The sequence below is a fragment of the Phytophthora cinnamomi genome, assembly GCF_018691715.1.
Source record: "Phytophthora cinnamomi strain GKB4 chromosome Unknown Contig16, whole genome shotgun sequence".
Classification (NCBI taxonomy): Eukaryota; Oomycota; class Peronosporomycetes; order Peronosporales; family Peronosporaceae; genus Phytophthora; species Phytophthora cinnamomi.
In genome coordinates this window covers 274,932-289,852 of record NW_027150949.1, presented here as the reverse complement: position 1 = coordinate 289,852, position 14,921 = coordinate 274,932, and the positions used below count along the sequence as shown (strand labels likewise).

At 55.2% G+C, this 14,921-nt stretch overlaps 2 protein-coding genes across 2 annotated transcripts; one reads left to right on the top strand and one right to left on the bottom strand.

Annotated features, from left to right (window-relative positions):
- Nucleotides 1–233: 233 nt before the first annotated feature.
- Nucleotides 234–602, top strand: IUM83_02339 (Immunoglobulin-like fold; the record flags this gene model as incomplete). Its single annotated transcript, XM_067926249.1, has 1 exon — nucleotides 234–602. The coding sequence occupies one exon, from the start codon at nucleotides 234–236 to the stop codon at nucleotides 600–602; it is 369 nt and encodes a 122-aa protein (XP_067796790.1).
- Nucleotides 603–875: 273 nt separating this feature from the next.
- On the bottom strand, nucleotides 876–6,474 carry IUM83_02338 (Eukaryotic translation initiation factor 4 gamma 2; the record flags this gene model as incomplete). Its single annotated transcript, XM_067926248.1, has 13 exons — nucleotides 876–2,255; nucleotides 2,342–2,644; nucleotides 2,718–2,795; nucleotides 2,877–2,945; nucleotides 3,016–3,101; nucleotides 3,177–3,233; nucleotides 3,317–3,403; nucleotides 3,480–3,544; nucleotides 3,615–3,676; nucleotides 3,746–3,887; nucleotides 3,959–4,121; nucleotides 5,850–6,293; nucleotides 6,438–6,474. The coding sequence occupies 13 exons, from the start codon at nucleotides 6,472–6,474 to the stop codon at nucleotides 876–878; spliced, it is 2,973 nt and encodes a 990-aa protein (XP_067796789.1).
- Nucleotides 6,475–14,921: the final 8,447 nt, after the last annotated feature.

Genomic DNA, 14,921 nt, shown 5'->3' with positions numbered 1-14,921 from the left:
CTCGGCTGCGCAGCGTCGAGAGCCGGACAGTGCAGGCTCCGACGCTGCGCGCGGCGGCGAGGCTTTAATAAATACACACACGCTTCTGCAGCAATGCAAGCCCTCCCTCCACGTACATGTACGTACGTGCGTGTACACTTGTTGCCGTCGTTGAAGTGGCCTCGTCCGCAGAACGACTCCTCTCTGTACAAACGGCCATCCGGTACAATACAAGTCAGTCAGGAACAGCGATAATGCCGCCGTCGTCGTCGGTCGCGCAGCCTGCGCCGGCGAAGCTCAAGACGCGCTCCGAGTTCTCCGTGACGCTGGAGGTGGCGCCCTCCTCTGGTGACTCGGCCTCGTTCTTCCGCTACGAGTTCAAGGAGGCGGGCTCGACGTGGGAGCAGGGCGCACAGCACGTGGACGCGGCCGTGGGCGCCGACGAGGTGGTGCTGGACGACCTCAACCCCACGAGCACGTACGAGGTGCGCATCTACGAGGTGGCCACCGGTGCAGACGGCAACGAGCAAGTGTCGGCGCCCAGTGAAGTCGCCGCGGTGGACACGGAGGTGCCGGGGTGCGGCCCGGACTCGGGCCAGGGCTGCTTGTGCACGATCCAGTGAGCTGAGACCAGTCCGGCGTGACGTGACGGAGACTCCAGCGCTACCTGTAGGAGACACAGCAAACATCCACAACACTATTGCAGCACAACTGTTCATATTCACACAGACCCCTTTGTCCATGCACTTACACACCTCGTGCAGCACAGCAGCCCTCGCCCCTTGACCCCGAGCTGAGGTGCGGAGTAGTCGACTATCTATGTAGTGCAGCAGGAGCCCACTTCATCTCGGTCCTGCGTTCAAATCTGCGCTATTGTCGTGAAGGAGGTGGCGAGGTCATTGCAGCTGCGACTTCCACTTGGCAAGTCGGTCTTCTCCTGCGGGTGACATCTGCGTCCACACAGCTTCGATGCCTTCCTGTTTCTTCCACCAGGCCACCAAAGCCTCTTGTCCCTCACGCGCCTCGAAGTTGCTGAGCAGAGCATCGAGCACATCTGCTGCGCGACCGCTCTCGGCCAGGTGCGAGCAAGACTCGCTCAGCCAATGCACCGAGAGAGCCTGTTTCACGAACAAAGGAGTCCAGAGTTCGCTCAAGTTGACGGCGAGCTGGGGGATGTCGACGCGCAAGTCGTCGTAATCGTCTAGGATGGTATCTACAGCGGCCTCGATGTCTTCGGATGAGATTTTCTCACTGGTGAAGAGCTGAGCCAGCAGCTCCGCCACATCGGTGCGAACGGATTGCTTCGCCTCAAGACTGAACGCCAGCATGATGTGAACGAAGTGTCGCCAGCGATCGGGAACGGCGTCGAGCTCCTCGATGCACTGCACCACCTCGTTGAAGTCCTTGACCGACAGATACTCCTCCAAAGTGCTGCGCATCTTGCCAGCAGCCTCCTGGTCAAGCTCGTCCTCCTCGTCGCTATCACCACCGCCGAAGAAGTCTTCGATACCGTTTTCGCGGAGGTAAGCTTCCACCTCAGCCTCGTTCGCCCTCATCGCCGAAGGCAGAACACTCCCCGGTGTGATTTCCTCATCGGTCAGCATTCGGACCACCGTTCTCTCGTCGCTTTCCATTTCTAGCACCGATAGCACCTCGGGGAACACCAGCGAGGTAAGCTTGCATTCCACACAGTGGGCCAGAGCTTCGGAAATGATCCACGACAGACCAAAGCAACCCGCAGCGACCAATCGACCAAAGATCAAAGCCGAGTATTGGTGGATGAGCGGCAAATCGATGCGCATGTCTTCGAGGAACTCCATGACGTTCGCTAGCGCAGCTTGGATTGAGTTCGCATCGAGCGCACCGCGCTCATACAGCCCCACCAGCAATTCTACGGCATGCTCCCGCTCGCTGGTCTTGCCTTCCAACGCCGTGTTGATCGCTTGCTCGGCAAACTCGACATGGTAAGGCTCCACGGCCAACTCTTGAACGCATGTGGTAGCTTCATCCAGGTCCAGGATGGAGATGTACTCCTGGATGATATTCTTGATGCGGTTTGACATTTGCGCAGGCGACAGTTCTTCCGCCTCCTCGGGTTCCTCCGGCTCCTCTTTCTTAGCGACAATGAGATTGCTGCTCTGCTTTGCCAGCTGTGCACTTGAGATCCGGGTCTTGTGGCGACGGCGTTGCACATCATCGTGCTGAGCATTTTTGCCTTGCTGCTGGAGCTTTTGCGCCTCCTTACGAACCTCTTCCAACGTCTTCTGTTGCATTTCCTGTTAAGCGCGTAAGAAATACCAAGCAAGTTAAACGTTAGCTGCATTGCCAACAGCTTGCAAGCCGGATTACACAAGTTGCTTACCTTGCGGCGAGGCTCCCACATGTGGTCTCTCGTTTCTAGAACATCCTTCACAAGGAACCGAGCTCGCGATGGTAGCTTCGTGTCGTCCGAGAGCTCCACCATGCGCAAGATGATGATTTTCATGATCGTCTTCGTCTTTGGCTGGTCGAACTTCTTGCCGGCCGTAGCCAGCATCTTGCACAATGCCTCCAGATCTTGTTCGTCGGGAAAGCGCACAGCTTGAGCCTGGGCTTCTTGGCCATCCACACCAGGGATAAGTTCTAATCCGAGCAAATAGAAGATGCATCCTTGAACGCCGGATTGCTGGACAGGTGCATAGTTGACGAAGTTAGTCTAGCACCCATTATGCAGGCGATGAGATGAAACATCTTCGTACCTTAATCAGATCCACCTTGAACAATTCACCAATGAAGCGGATGTTACCCAGCATTTTTGCCTTTGCACGCATCGCAAGCTTCGGAAATTAACGAAAAACAACGCGGTCAAGACTTAGACCAGCATCATAACAAAGCACTAGGACAATTGGGACACGTACGATTTCTCGTCGTCGAGGATCAACTTCCTCTTCTTCCTTCTTCTCTTCCTGTGCACCAACGTGCTTGTTCTACGCATACAGGGAATTGAATACACGTTAGCCGTTTTCGTTGAACACGACACAAGCACACCATACATACCGTTTTCTCGAATTCGCCTTGGCAACGGTTCACAAGCAACCGCGTGAAAGTTATCTGAGTTGCGGCTGCAAGGCGCGCAAGTTCAGCTGCAGTACCCAGAATGTGCAAGTTCACGTCAGCAAGTTTCTCGTTCATCAAAGTAACGATAAGAAAAAACATACCAGATTCGAATGGTCCACCAAACGGCTCATCCTCCCCAATATCGCTGATCTTTCGCTCTACTCAGCCAGTCATCCACACATAACGGTGAGACCTTCACATATACACAGCAAAAACTGCAGGTGCGCTTGCAATGTCTTACTTGAATAGTAAAAAGCCCCTGCCTCCTTTTCACCCACAGCAACCAGATAGTCGCCATGACGACGGAACTGTACAGAAGGAATAGATGCTGGACAACGAAAAGAAGCACACCATTTAGGTTAGGTACACGACATGGGATGCGCGCAGCTGAAATGAATTCTTACCGCATTCACACGTTGAAGTCGCAGCACTTTCAGCTACTCCGACATCCTCGAGGCAGCTATGCGGGCTTTTGAATTGAATCATAGACAGTTAAGTAAATGAGAACTTCTAGGAAATTCGCGATAGAGCATACATACCTATCAAAAGGGCCAGCAAACGAAGGGAATGCTGCCTTGTCGATCGCTGTCCAGTAGAATGACTGCATAATCAATCATATACGACATAAATCAGCAGAGCCCAAGCAGTGTAGCATAGTTGGGAAACGTACGCCCTTTTCATCACTCAGCACACTCAGAAAGCTCCAATTTTTCTTAATCGTCCGCAAATGGAATTCCTTGCACAAATCAGCGTACACATCCGCGAAGCTGGGCTCCTCTAAGGCCTTGTCCATGATGGTCGAAACGATCGAACTGCGACACAACACATCAACCACTGTTAGAGCCCAACCCGTTCCACTTGGTCACTGAACGAACGGTTGTACCTCAGCAGGACGAAGCTGTCAATTTCAACAGCGCAAAGCTCATTTGTCAACTTCGCAAACTTTTCTCTTGTAAGCTTGTTCAGTAGACTCTTCACATGGTTCAGAGTTTTCTCAAGAGGAGAAATCTCCTTCTCCTTCGTGGGCTTCCAGCGGTTCTCGGATACTGTCAGAGGTTCAATTGGGCCATCATATAGCGGAGGTGGGGGCGGTCGGCCGCCTCCACGGCCACCACCGCCTCCACGACCGCTGCGACCACTACCACGGCCGCCACGGCCTTGCCTTTCACGCCTACCACCACCCGAGGCACCCTGGTTTCTCGAAAGCGCACCACGTCCAGACCGTTCGCTCTTTCTAATGCTACCGCCAATAGACCGTCCAATTCCATAACCTGCTCCAAGGCGTCCAGAGGACCGTTTGGAGACGGAGCTCGGATCACGAACTTGAGTGACATCCACGATTTTCATATCCGGGAGATCTGCTGGTCTAGGAAGCGCAAATGCCATGAGCCTGCTCTTGCAAATAAGCGATAGAACACAGATAAAGCATCAATAGTGTTACGAGTGTGACTCGAGAGGTGCCTTCCCATGGACTTACCTTCTGAGTTCCGCGAGCGAGTATTGCAACTTATTGGCCCGTACCACAACTTGTCGAGACGGCTCAAGCGCTGCTACCAAGGACGATTTAAGCGGTCGGACTGACCTAGCGTCCAACGCAGCCCTCAAGGTGCGAGGTGGTGCAGAGTCAATTGAAGCTGCTAGCGACGACTGCATCTTGGCTGGTACAGGCTCAATCGACGAGGTTAACGAAGACTTGAAAGGAGCAGCGCGTCGCGCGGTCTCGCGCTCAGCGTTTTCCTTGTCGAGTTTGGCGTAGTACTCTCGGGTTCTTGCATCTTTTTCGGCGCTTGAGCTGTCACTTTCAAGCCCCTTCCTTGTACCAAGCGGGCTTTTACGTCGCTCGTCCTCCATTGAGCCCTTTCGATCCAATGGCGCCTTCATCATCTGCGCCAAACTGCCACCACGCTCTTTTTTTCGTGCTTCCATCCGCTCTCGGAGAGTGTCTGCAAGGCGTTTGCGTTCCGCCTCGTCAACAACAGCGGGCGCAGGCGGTGCCTTCACGGACGCCTCCTCTTTTTCTTGACCTGCAGTAGACTTCTGTGGCTTTGGTGAAATCGACTCTCCAATAGGCGCATTTTTCCTCAACCCACCAGGTGCCGATGGAGATCGTTGTGAATCCGGAGGACCTGTCCACCGAGCATCCTGAGAACTAGGTCTACCGGTCGAAGCTCCCACCGGAGAACTTGAGTTTACCCTACGCAGAGACGAAGCTCCACCATCCAGCGACGACCGCCGCGACGTTGTATCTTGTGCTGGCCTACCAAACGAGCGTCCAATAGATCCCGACAAAGGACGCTCCTTTTGAAAGCGTACATCCTGCGAGCTCTTCGTACTCGACAAAGACCCCGCTAGCGACGATTTGAACGGTGCCTGCCCGGATGATCCACTCGAGAGTCTGCGCAGTGGCTGCGGGCCGTCATGAAGGCTAGAGCGGTACTCCTCGCTGTAACGCTCGCTGCGATAGCTCCTGTCACTGCGGTCCGAGCGCTGGGACGATACACTGTCCGTGCTGTTCTTGCGACTCAGCCTCGTCCTCGACACCGATCGGCTGCCAGATCCCCGCTCCGCATTGCGGTAGGATCCCTGACTCTCACCACCCCGCTGTCTCGGCTCCCTGCTGCTCGACCGACGCTTCGGTTCCCTGCTATTCGACCGTCGCAGCGACGATCCCTGTCGACCTGTTGCTCCAGTTGCAGCCCCAGCACCGGCTCCAGCTCCAGCTCCAGCTCCAGCTCCAGCTCGTTCCCCCCTGTCCTGTCTCGCAGATCGATCACCTCCATTGTCGATCGACTGCGCCAAGCTGCTGACGAAGCGCTTGGTCTGGCCCGCGCCCTTCTGCGGGGAGGGCGAAGACAGCGAGATGACCTGTCGTGGACCTTTCGTCTGCACCTGCAGCTCCTCCTTCTTCTTCTGCTGCGGCGCCGAGCTGCCGCGCCCGCCCTTGGGCCGCTCCTTGCCGCCGCTTTTATCGCCCTCGCCGCGCTTGGGCGGCGCGTCATGCCGCAGCGAATCCTGCAGCGAGGAGCGCAGCGACGACTTGAACGTGGCCGCGGGGGCCGCCTCCGTCTTGTCTCCATTGGCTGCTGCAGCGTCCGCCACCACCTGCACGGAGCGGTGGCTGCTGGGGCTCTCTGCGTCGCCTACTGGGGGCTGCACGCGGCGATAGGCGGTGCGTCCGCCGCTTCCTTTACGTCCCAAGCCTCCGCCGCGGCCTCCACCTGGATTTACAGCCGCGGAAGCGACGGATCAGAGGCGTTAGCACTCGGATTAAGGGGCTGCAACATGGATCCATCTACCGACGCAGCTATATCTTGCGGTACACGGCACCACAGCGGGCGAAGGAGACGGCGATGGGTACGCACCTCTGCGGTGGGCCTCTGCTCCTGGCTGTCCATCCATGAAACACTCTCGCGCCTCGCCCAAGTCGATCCACGATTCCGCACTGCGACGATCTCAGGTGCCGCTCTCGGCTGCTAGCAAATACTTCTCTGAGGAATAGTTTTTTGTGTGCCACACATTGAATATCATTGGCCATTTGACAATGGGTAGGGCAAAGTTTGGGTTTTGGCCAATCATATGGTACGTGATTAGAAAAGCGTGATGGAGTTTGAGGCGTGATATTTCGCTTACGAGCGTCTTTTACGAGCTGTAATTGGCTAATCAGACTGATATTAACAATTTGCCACCCTAACATTCTGGTGAATTACTGTATTGCCAAAATATGCCCGAATTACGAACAAAAAAAGGAAAATCAAGAGACTACACTTGGCAAAGACACATTGGTGCAGCCACTTCAGTTTTAGCAGGATACAAACTGCAAAAATTCTGAGGTGAACCATATCGGCAAGCTGATCAACAAGGTCTCACTCGTTCAAAAATTCTAGGCAGAAGCCAATATATTGCATATTTTATGAACTACCCTTACTTTCGTGGGACAGATAAGTAATCTCAGACAGACGTACCAACACCAGGCAACAGCACGGGAAGGCAGCACGCGACCGAGGCGATGCGTGCAGCACATAAACTGCTGTGACTGCGAGATCTCATTGCTCCATGCGGCAGTAGTTGCCAATCATCAGTCACAGCAGCAGCAGTAGTAGCAGAGGCAGCACTTGTAGCAAGCAGAGCAGAGCAATTAGTAACTCTTTAACACAGCAACAAGGGTCCCAGGGCGGCGGCGCCAGGTGCCGAGCTGCTGCGTAGCTGCTCGGCACTCAATTCTGTATTACTCAGCACGAGCAGCCTCGCTGCCCTGGTAGTTCCCGCCACAGCCTTAGTCACGGTAACACCCTCTCCTCCTCCTCCTCCTCATCAGCACTGCTATTGCCCTGTCACCTTGACAGCTACACATTCGACACGCGTACACGGCACATAGCATTTCTCAGGTTATGATCCCAACTGCGCTTGGAAGAGGAGACGTCGGACCTCGATTAACGGCCTCGTGGAGTCCAGCAGCCGGCAGCAGACGATGTTCCCTCGAGGCGAAGTGTCGGTGACTGTGAAGAAGTTGAGGATTCTGAACAGAAATCCGACCAGTTCCCGGGAGGCTGTGGTGAAGTGGCGATCGAAAAGGTTCCCTGAGAAGGGCAATGTCCATCAATCACCGGATAGGACCAAGACGGATCAAAATCCAGGAAAAAACGATGTGGTAAGAAGGCGGGAGAAGGTTCGCGATCGGACCAAATGACGCCCGAGCGTCAGGGGCGGCGAAGGCGACCGATCGTGAGTAATCACCCCCAACCGGAGCGAGCAATGGCTATCACGTCTGGGACAGGGAAAAATCGGCAGACCTAGAGAGCCGGGTAAACGTACGGGGGAGCACGGAGAACAACGGGATCGGCAGAGCGGGGTCGCGGCAGGGCGAGATCGGCAGCTGATCGGGGCAGATCGTTGATTGGCACGCGGATCGAAGCAGATCGCCGATCGAATTACCGATCGAGGCAGATCGTCGATCGGCATACAGGTTTGGGGGAAATTCGCGATTGGAATACCTATTCAGGCAGATCGCCGATCGACTGAGGATGGGATGCATCTGGAAGCTCGGCTGGGGCTGAATCCAGTTGATGTCAAGTTGTAGGAACATAGTAGGAATGGCAGGCTGTAGGGAGACACAGACTAAACATAAAGCAGAGCTGAATTTGCATCCAACAGCACAAGTCTTCATATCTCGGGGAATTACGGTGGCCTCGACCAAGTTACAAGAAGAAGGTAGTAGGCTGGGTTAACTCTGGAGTAACACATTGGTCAGCTTTCCCTGCTCTAGCGATCTACTGTTTGTGTGCACGCGCTCGATCGACCGGAGTTATCCGCTTGACCGGCGATCGTTTCACCTCTCACCTCTCATCGAACTCGATCTCGCTACAGGAAGCAGCCAGCAACTCAAAGATAGGAGGAAAGGATGGAACGCCCACGAGAAGGTAACTACAGGCCCCGGATCAACACCAGGCCACTCGATCGGAGCTGAAGACACCCGATTGAGGCACACAACCGGACGCAGAGCGAAGATTCCCGCGCTGCTCCACCCAATTTCCCCGCACCACGCGAAAGACATTCGATCTTTACCGAGTGTTGCATCTTCGGAGCCACAAGAGAGCAGATCCAGCCCGCCGACGGGTACACAAGGTGAGACCAAGTTCGGCCGATCACGGATCGTTGGGGAGCCCCCTCCGTTAGTCGGTGTCTGGGCATTGGTGGGGAGTTCGATCTAGCCTCAATCAGATTTTGGCAGATCCCGCTACACCACAATATCATCACCCATACGCACCTGTGACGCACGACAATCAGGTCTCATCATTAGCTGAATCCTAATATACGCGACGCCCATGGGATAATTCGGCGGGAACGGCCACGTATGTAGTGTGTCTAACTTGACTCACTACTTTTGCTTACACGTTGCACTACGTGTACGAGGAAGCGTAGGTATAGTACTAACTTGAGTTAATTATACTTGAGTACACAAGTATAATATAAATCAAATAAAGACTCCAAGTAACTTAGTTAAGGTAAAATGAGAACTGTATTGTTTGTAAATTGATGTTCCTCTTAAATCTGCTAAAACTGTTTATCATCTATGAAAGGGGTTGACCGCGGCCGGCTGTCAGAGCCATGCCAATATGCACGTCTCTAGTTGGTAGAAAGCAACATCTTTCTACCAATAGGATGTTTGGGTAGGTGTGGACCACTCATTGTGGTGGCCCACTTCAATGTATCCATTGGTGTGACTTACACCAAGGTGAGGAAGTATCTAAAACTTAACAGACATTTTATCTGTTAAAATCACAAGTGGCTTGTAGCCACTTGTGCGTGTAACCCCGTTACACCATCCCCCCCTTAAGGCTAGACGCACGGGGTCCCCGCACGTCAATCTCTGAATCGACCATTCGTCAATTCTCCGCATTTGGAGAAGAAACCCGCGCTAATTCAACGATGAGCACGCCTCAAGAGAAGAAGAACCCGAAGGCGGTGGAGAGTCATCTCTCCATCGATGACTACTTCGAGCGCCAGAAGGCGAAGTATGGCGACGTCGTCAACTTCTGCGACGACGATGAAGACATGGAGGACGAGAAGGACTCATCCTCAAAGCGCAAAGACTCAGTGTCGAGCGACTCGCTCGACCCCCACGCTAAGAACGTTCGCCCGCGTGAAGGGGACGAATCGGACGCTTCGAGCTCGAAGCGTTCGCGAACTCAGAGCGATACCCCACTCGCTTCTGCTGAGCTCTCAGTTCTCCGCGCGCTGCTCCTGCAGCGCGTAATTCTAGAGTTCAAGGTTCTCCGCACGCTGCACCTGCAGCGCGCGATCCGTGGATGCCGCCCGCGTCCGAGATCTCGGACCGGTATGGGAACTCGGTACCTCCAAATGAGGTGCCGTTAAACGTATGCAGCGCCATCAAAGATGACGCCGTGGCTGCCGAGCTGCACTTTGATGCGAAACGCATCAAAGGCGCGATTATTACATCGGACTCTTCCATGAGCTCCGATGGTTTCAAAGCAAGAAGACATCTTCTCGCAGCAAAGTGCCCGTGTGGTAGGCACTTTGTCAAAGTTGGAATGCTTTTGTTGAGAAGTTCAACAAGAAGCCGGATGCTTACCGTGAGCGGATTAAGCAAGCGCGTAATCGGTTCGAGACGTACTCGAAGCGTGGAAAGTTGGAGCAACTCCACGTTGCTGCGGAGGAGGCGAATGTGCCGTGCGCTGTGCCTGAGGGCTATCAGTGCGCGAAATGCTTTCCGGGCGCGGTTCGCTTGAGCGACCGCGACCTGAACGGGTACACGTCGTTCCGTGTGCCCGAGAGTCTCAAAGAGCACCGTGCTAAGTTCTTAGCACGTGAAGGTTCGGGCGCTAGCGATGACCGCAGCGCTCGTGCTACTTCCGCTGCGCCAGCGCGTACTGCTCTTCGTACGCCCTCACCATTTCCGGATGTCCTCCAGCAAGACGTTCCGTGGCTCCCATGTATCTTGATGGGGAGGAAATCCTCTCCAACGAATACGAAAACGAGTCCCTTGAGGGTTCGTTTTCGGGATACTATGGTCAACAAACCGCTCAACAATCCAGCGGGTTGAGTCGCGGCGTCACGGATCGGCGGTGGCGGGGGTGGGAACACATCCCGGGTATGATCAGCCCCAGGCTGATCCGTTCGTGCCTCTCCACGACCGGGTAACCGCCGTGGAGTGTCTGCAGGGCGCTGAGTTCGCCGCCCTAAAGCAGGAGCTGGCGAACCAGAAGGCTCAGGTCGCGGCGGTCTCCCAGACCGCCTCGAATATCCAGGTCGAGTTGGGGGACCCGGATGAAGGAGTTGCTCCAACGCGTCCGCGCGCTGGAGGCGAGGCTGCTCGTAGCCGAGGCCAAGACTTCCGCTTCGCCGAGGCTTCGGGTCAGCCGAGCTAGGTGGCTCGTGCTGCAGGTACGGCTTCAGCCGCCCGACGTACAAGGCCGGATGGAGGCGGATGCTAGACGGTATGTCTAGCGTGTAAGCGCTGCCGTGCCGTGCCAACACAGTGAACGGCCCGATGAAGCGCGGAGCAAGCTTACTTGCTCAAAAATCCGAAAGTGCATGTTTAGGCAGGTTTTGAGTAGCTAACAAAACCAATGAACTAACTTTGAATTCATTTGTGTTGCCTCTGCCCACATTGTCTGCATTCAGCTTCTGTTGATCAACAGAAGTTGTAATTGCATCCTGGACAAACCGAATTACGGCTTGTCTTTTGTTAATGAAGTTGATTGCATCCGAGCTGAAGTCATTCAGCTCGCTCTCCGCTAGAGGCCCGGCCTCTGCGTGGTTCTTCGCGGTGTCTGCGCCCTGCGCAGACTCATGCGTTTTGTTCTTTGTTGTTGTAACTGACACTGTGCAAGTGTCAGCGGTTTTCTGCGGCTGCTGTTTTGCAGTCGTAGATCCTCCCCCACTTAAAGTGGGAGCCACCACTCCGAGTAAACTCGGCAGACGTGGATACCGCATGGCATTCACGTAGAACGGTGTATGCCCGGTCGATGCATGCACTGAGTTGTTGATGACAAACTCTGCCATCGACAAACACTCGCTCCAGTATTGGAACGAGTGAGCGTAGCTATTCAAAATATCGACGAGCACGCGATTCGCGCGCTCGGTTTGACCGTCCGTCTGCGGATGACCCGCAGTCGACATTGAAAGTTGGCTCCCAAGAAGTGTAAACACTTCTTGCCGCAGGTGCGCTGTGAAGCGCGGGTCTCTGTCCGACACGATGTCGGTCGGCAACCCCATGGTGTTTGAACACCATGTCGACGAACAGACGGGTCGTCTGCTTCGCGGTCACTTCTGCCGGCACCGCAGCAAGATGGCACATCTTGCTGAAGCGGTCGACGAAGACCACAACACCAATATTCCCTCCGCTGTCCGGGGGAAGACCAAAGATGAAGTCCAAAGTAAAATCTCCGGCCAAACGGAGTCGGTAGTGATTGCAAAGGAGCCTGCGCGAATGGCGCAGGTTTTACGCGGTGTCATACCTCGCCAGCACGGACGTACTTGCGCACCCACTTGTACTGGTTGTGCCAGTAGAAGTCACGCGTGAGAAGAACGTATGTCTTCTCACGGCCGAGATGTCCCGCAGTCGGGGCATCATGATACTCGTACATGATCCTGAGTCGCAGGTCATGGTCATTCGGCATGACGACGCGATCCGCGTTGTCGTCGACTGCATTATAAAGAAACAGTCCGTCATGCACCCGGTAGCAGTGTGCACGCGCACGAAGATGTTTCGGCAGCTTCTGACGAGCCTTGTCAGAAGGTGTTGTGCCATAGACCAGCAAGAGCTTCGTGTCCGCGTCGTGCGTGTACGCGGCCTTCACGTCGTCCAATAGAGACGACTTGGGTGTGCTCAATCGCATGGCGTCAATTGCATTATGTCGGCAGCTTCTGCGTAGTCCGGCCGACGTGATAACGCGTCGGCCACTACATTTAGTCTTCCGGGTTTGTATTCGACCCGGAAGTTATACTCCGCAAAGGATGAGAGCCATCTCGCCATTCTTTGTGATATGTGTGGCGACTTCACTGCAGTGCGCAGTGATGCATGGTCGGTGTAGACCACAAACGGTCTACTTCCAAGCAAATACACTCGGAACTTTGCGAGTGCGTATTTCATGGCAAGGAATTCCTTGTCATGCAGCGCTCAGCTGGCTTCAGCTGACGCGATTGGTAGTAGACGACACGATCACGGCCCTCGTGTTCGTGCTGCACCAACGCGCATCCGATCGCGAAATCGGATGCGTCACAAACTACGTGAAATGGACGATCTTGGTCAGCCACTGCCAAGATCGGCACCTAAGTCAAACCCCGCTTGAGTGCATCGAATGCCTTTTGGCAATCGGCTGTCCAATTCCACACAGCTTCCCTCTTCAGAAGCTGTGACAGTGGGTGAATCTTACCCGCGTAATCTTCCACGTACTTGCACAAGTACGTGGCCAAGCCAAGGAACTGCCTCAGTTCCTAGACTCTTGAAGGCGTTGTTCATTCATTGATCACTCCGGGCCAGGGCGAATACCATTCTTTCCTACGAGACACCCGAGGACGGGTATCTCGCTTTCCCCGAAGATACACTTCTTCAGGTTCGCGTAGAGCTTATGCTTTCGCATAAGCTGAAGTAACTTCCGGAGATGCACCGTGTGCATCTCTACGTCGGTCTTCCCGTCCATAGCCCAGCTGTGGATGAACACATCATCGAAGTAGCTTGGTGCGAAGTTGCGCACTGAGCGCAACAAGTGCGTCACGCACCTGTCGCAGGGGCGTTCTTGAGCCACTCCCAGAGCATGCCGCTTGGCGTGCTCACCGCCGTGAGAGATATCTCTCTCTCACGCATTAGAATCTGATAGAATCCATGAAGAGCTGCCTCAGCTCTTCGCTCTCGCTCTTCGTTCTTTCGCTGTCCGAAAGAACGCAGACTTGCTCAATGCGTCCATCGTGCAAGTCGCGCGTGAAGCGCTTCCAGCTCAAGACTGGAAGCGAAGTCAACTCCGACGCCCTCGTCGGAGGATTAGCGAGTTCCATTTCCTGATACTGGATCCAGTATCGGTACGCGTCAAGACGTTCAGCGTCTCAACGCCCGGCGTCACCGCCTCTGTCTGCCCGGCAGACAGTTCTTGTAGTGCCTCGGTCCCGGACCGAGACTTGCGCAGCGTTCTTCGCATGCGCCGTCTTCTTGTTGTGCGGAGCCCGGCTCCGCACGGTGGTTCTTCTGGTCCAGGCCCGGCCATGGACAGTTGTTCGCCGGCGGACCCTGTCCGTGGGCGCGGTATCAAGCCCGGCTTGACCGCATGTTTCTTCGTGCAGCCCGGCTGCACGGTAACGTGTTCCTTCGCCGGCAGACCCTGTCTGCGGGCGCGCGATATCAAGCCCGGCTTGATCGGATGGCGCTTCGTCGTGCAGCCCGGCTGCTCGACAGCATACAAATTGCGTCAGTACGGGACGTTTGCAACCGTCCGTACTGTTGCAGCGTCAACTCCCGGAGTTGCCACGCCTTTGTCACCTCGACGCCAGTTATTGGCGGAGGCCCTCATCACCGAGGGTGCGTCAACTCCCGGAGTCGACGCGTCGTCGTCGACCTGACCTCTTCGGGTCAGGGACTGTCCCATGCGTACTTGAACGCGAGTGTTGGTTCCCGGAACCGATACATCATCATCTTCCGACGTCGGCAGCACCGCCGACGTGGATCCCACTTGTGCGCATCCTCGCGCACCCCTTGGGCACTCCGGGACAGCGGCATTAAGCGCTGTCTCGACTGGCGAGTCGCGCGCACCTGCTGGTGCGTGCGCTGCGGTAACAGGGCCATCGCTCTCTGTTCCGCAGTCGCTACCGAAGCGCACGAGCGTGCTCTTCTTCCAGTCAATTACCGGATCATGCCGCTCAAGCCACGGCATGCCCATAACAACGTCGAACTTATCGTCCAGGTCCAGGACGATAAAGTGTTCGACAAACACCCGTTGTTTGTACGAGAAGCGCACGTTCACGACGCGCTTCTCGGTCTTCACGATGGCACCTGTTGCCAATCGAACTTCCAGAAGACTTCGAGGTACCTTTACCTCCTCGAAGTCAAGACTCGGTAAACTCCGCAGTCGAACAAAGTTGTCCGACGCGCCCGAATCTACCAGAGCGCGAAGAGAGTCGCTCACACTCTTCGACGTTACCTTCAAGATGACCAGGTTCGGCCTGTCATCTTGCTTCTTGCAGCGAGATCTGGTCTCACTGAGGGCTGCAGTCCTCAGTGTCGCGTGCCCAATGTCGGCACGCGTGACTGCATTACCAGTAGGGCGCCCCGCGCCTACTGGATGTTCACGTTTTTTGTTTGTTCGCGGCGATGCCCGGCATCGCCACGACGGCCA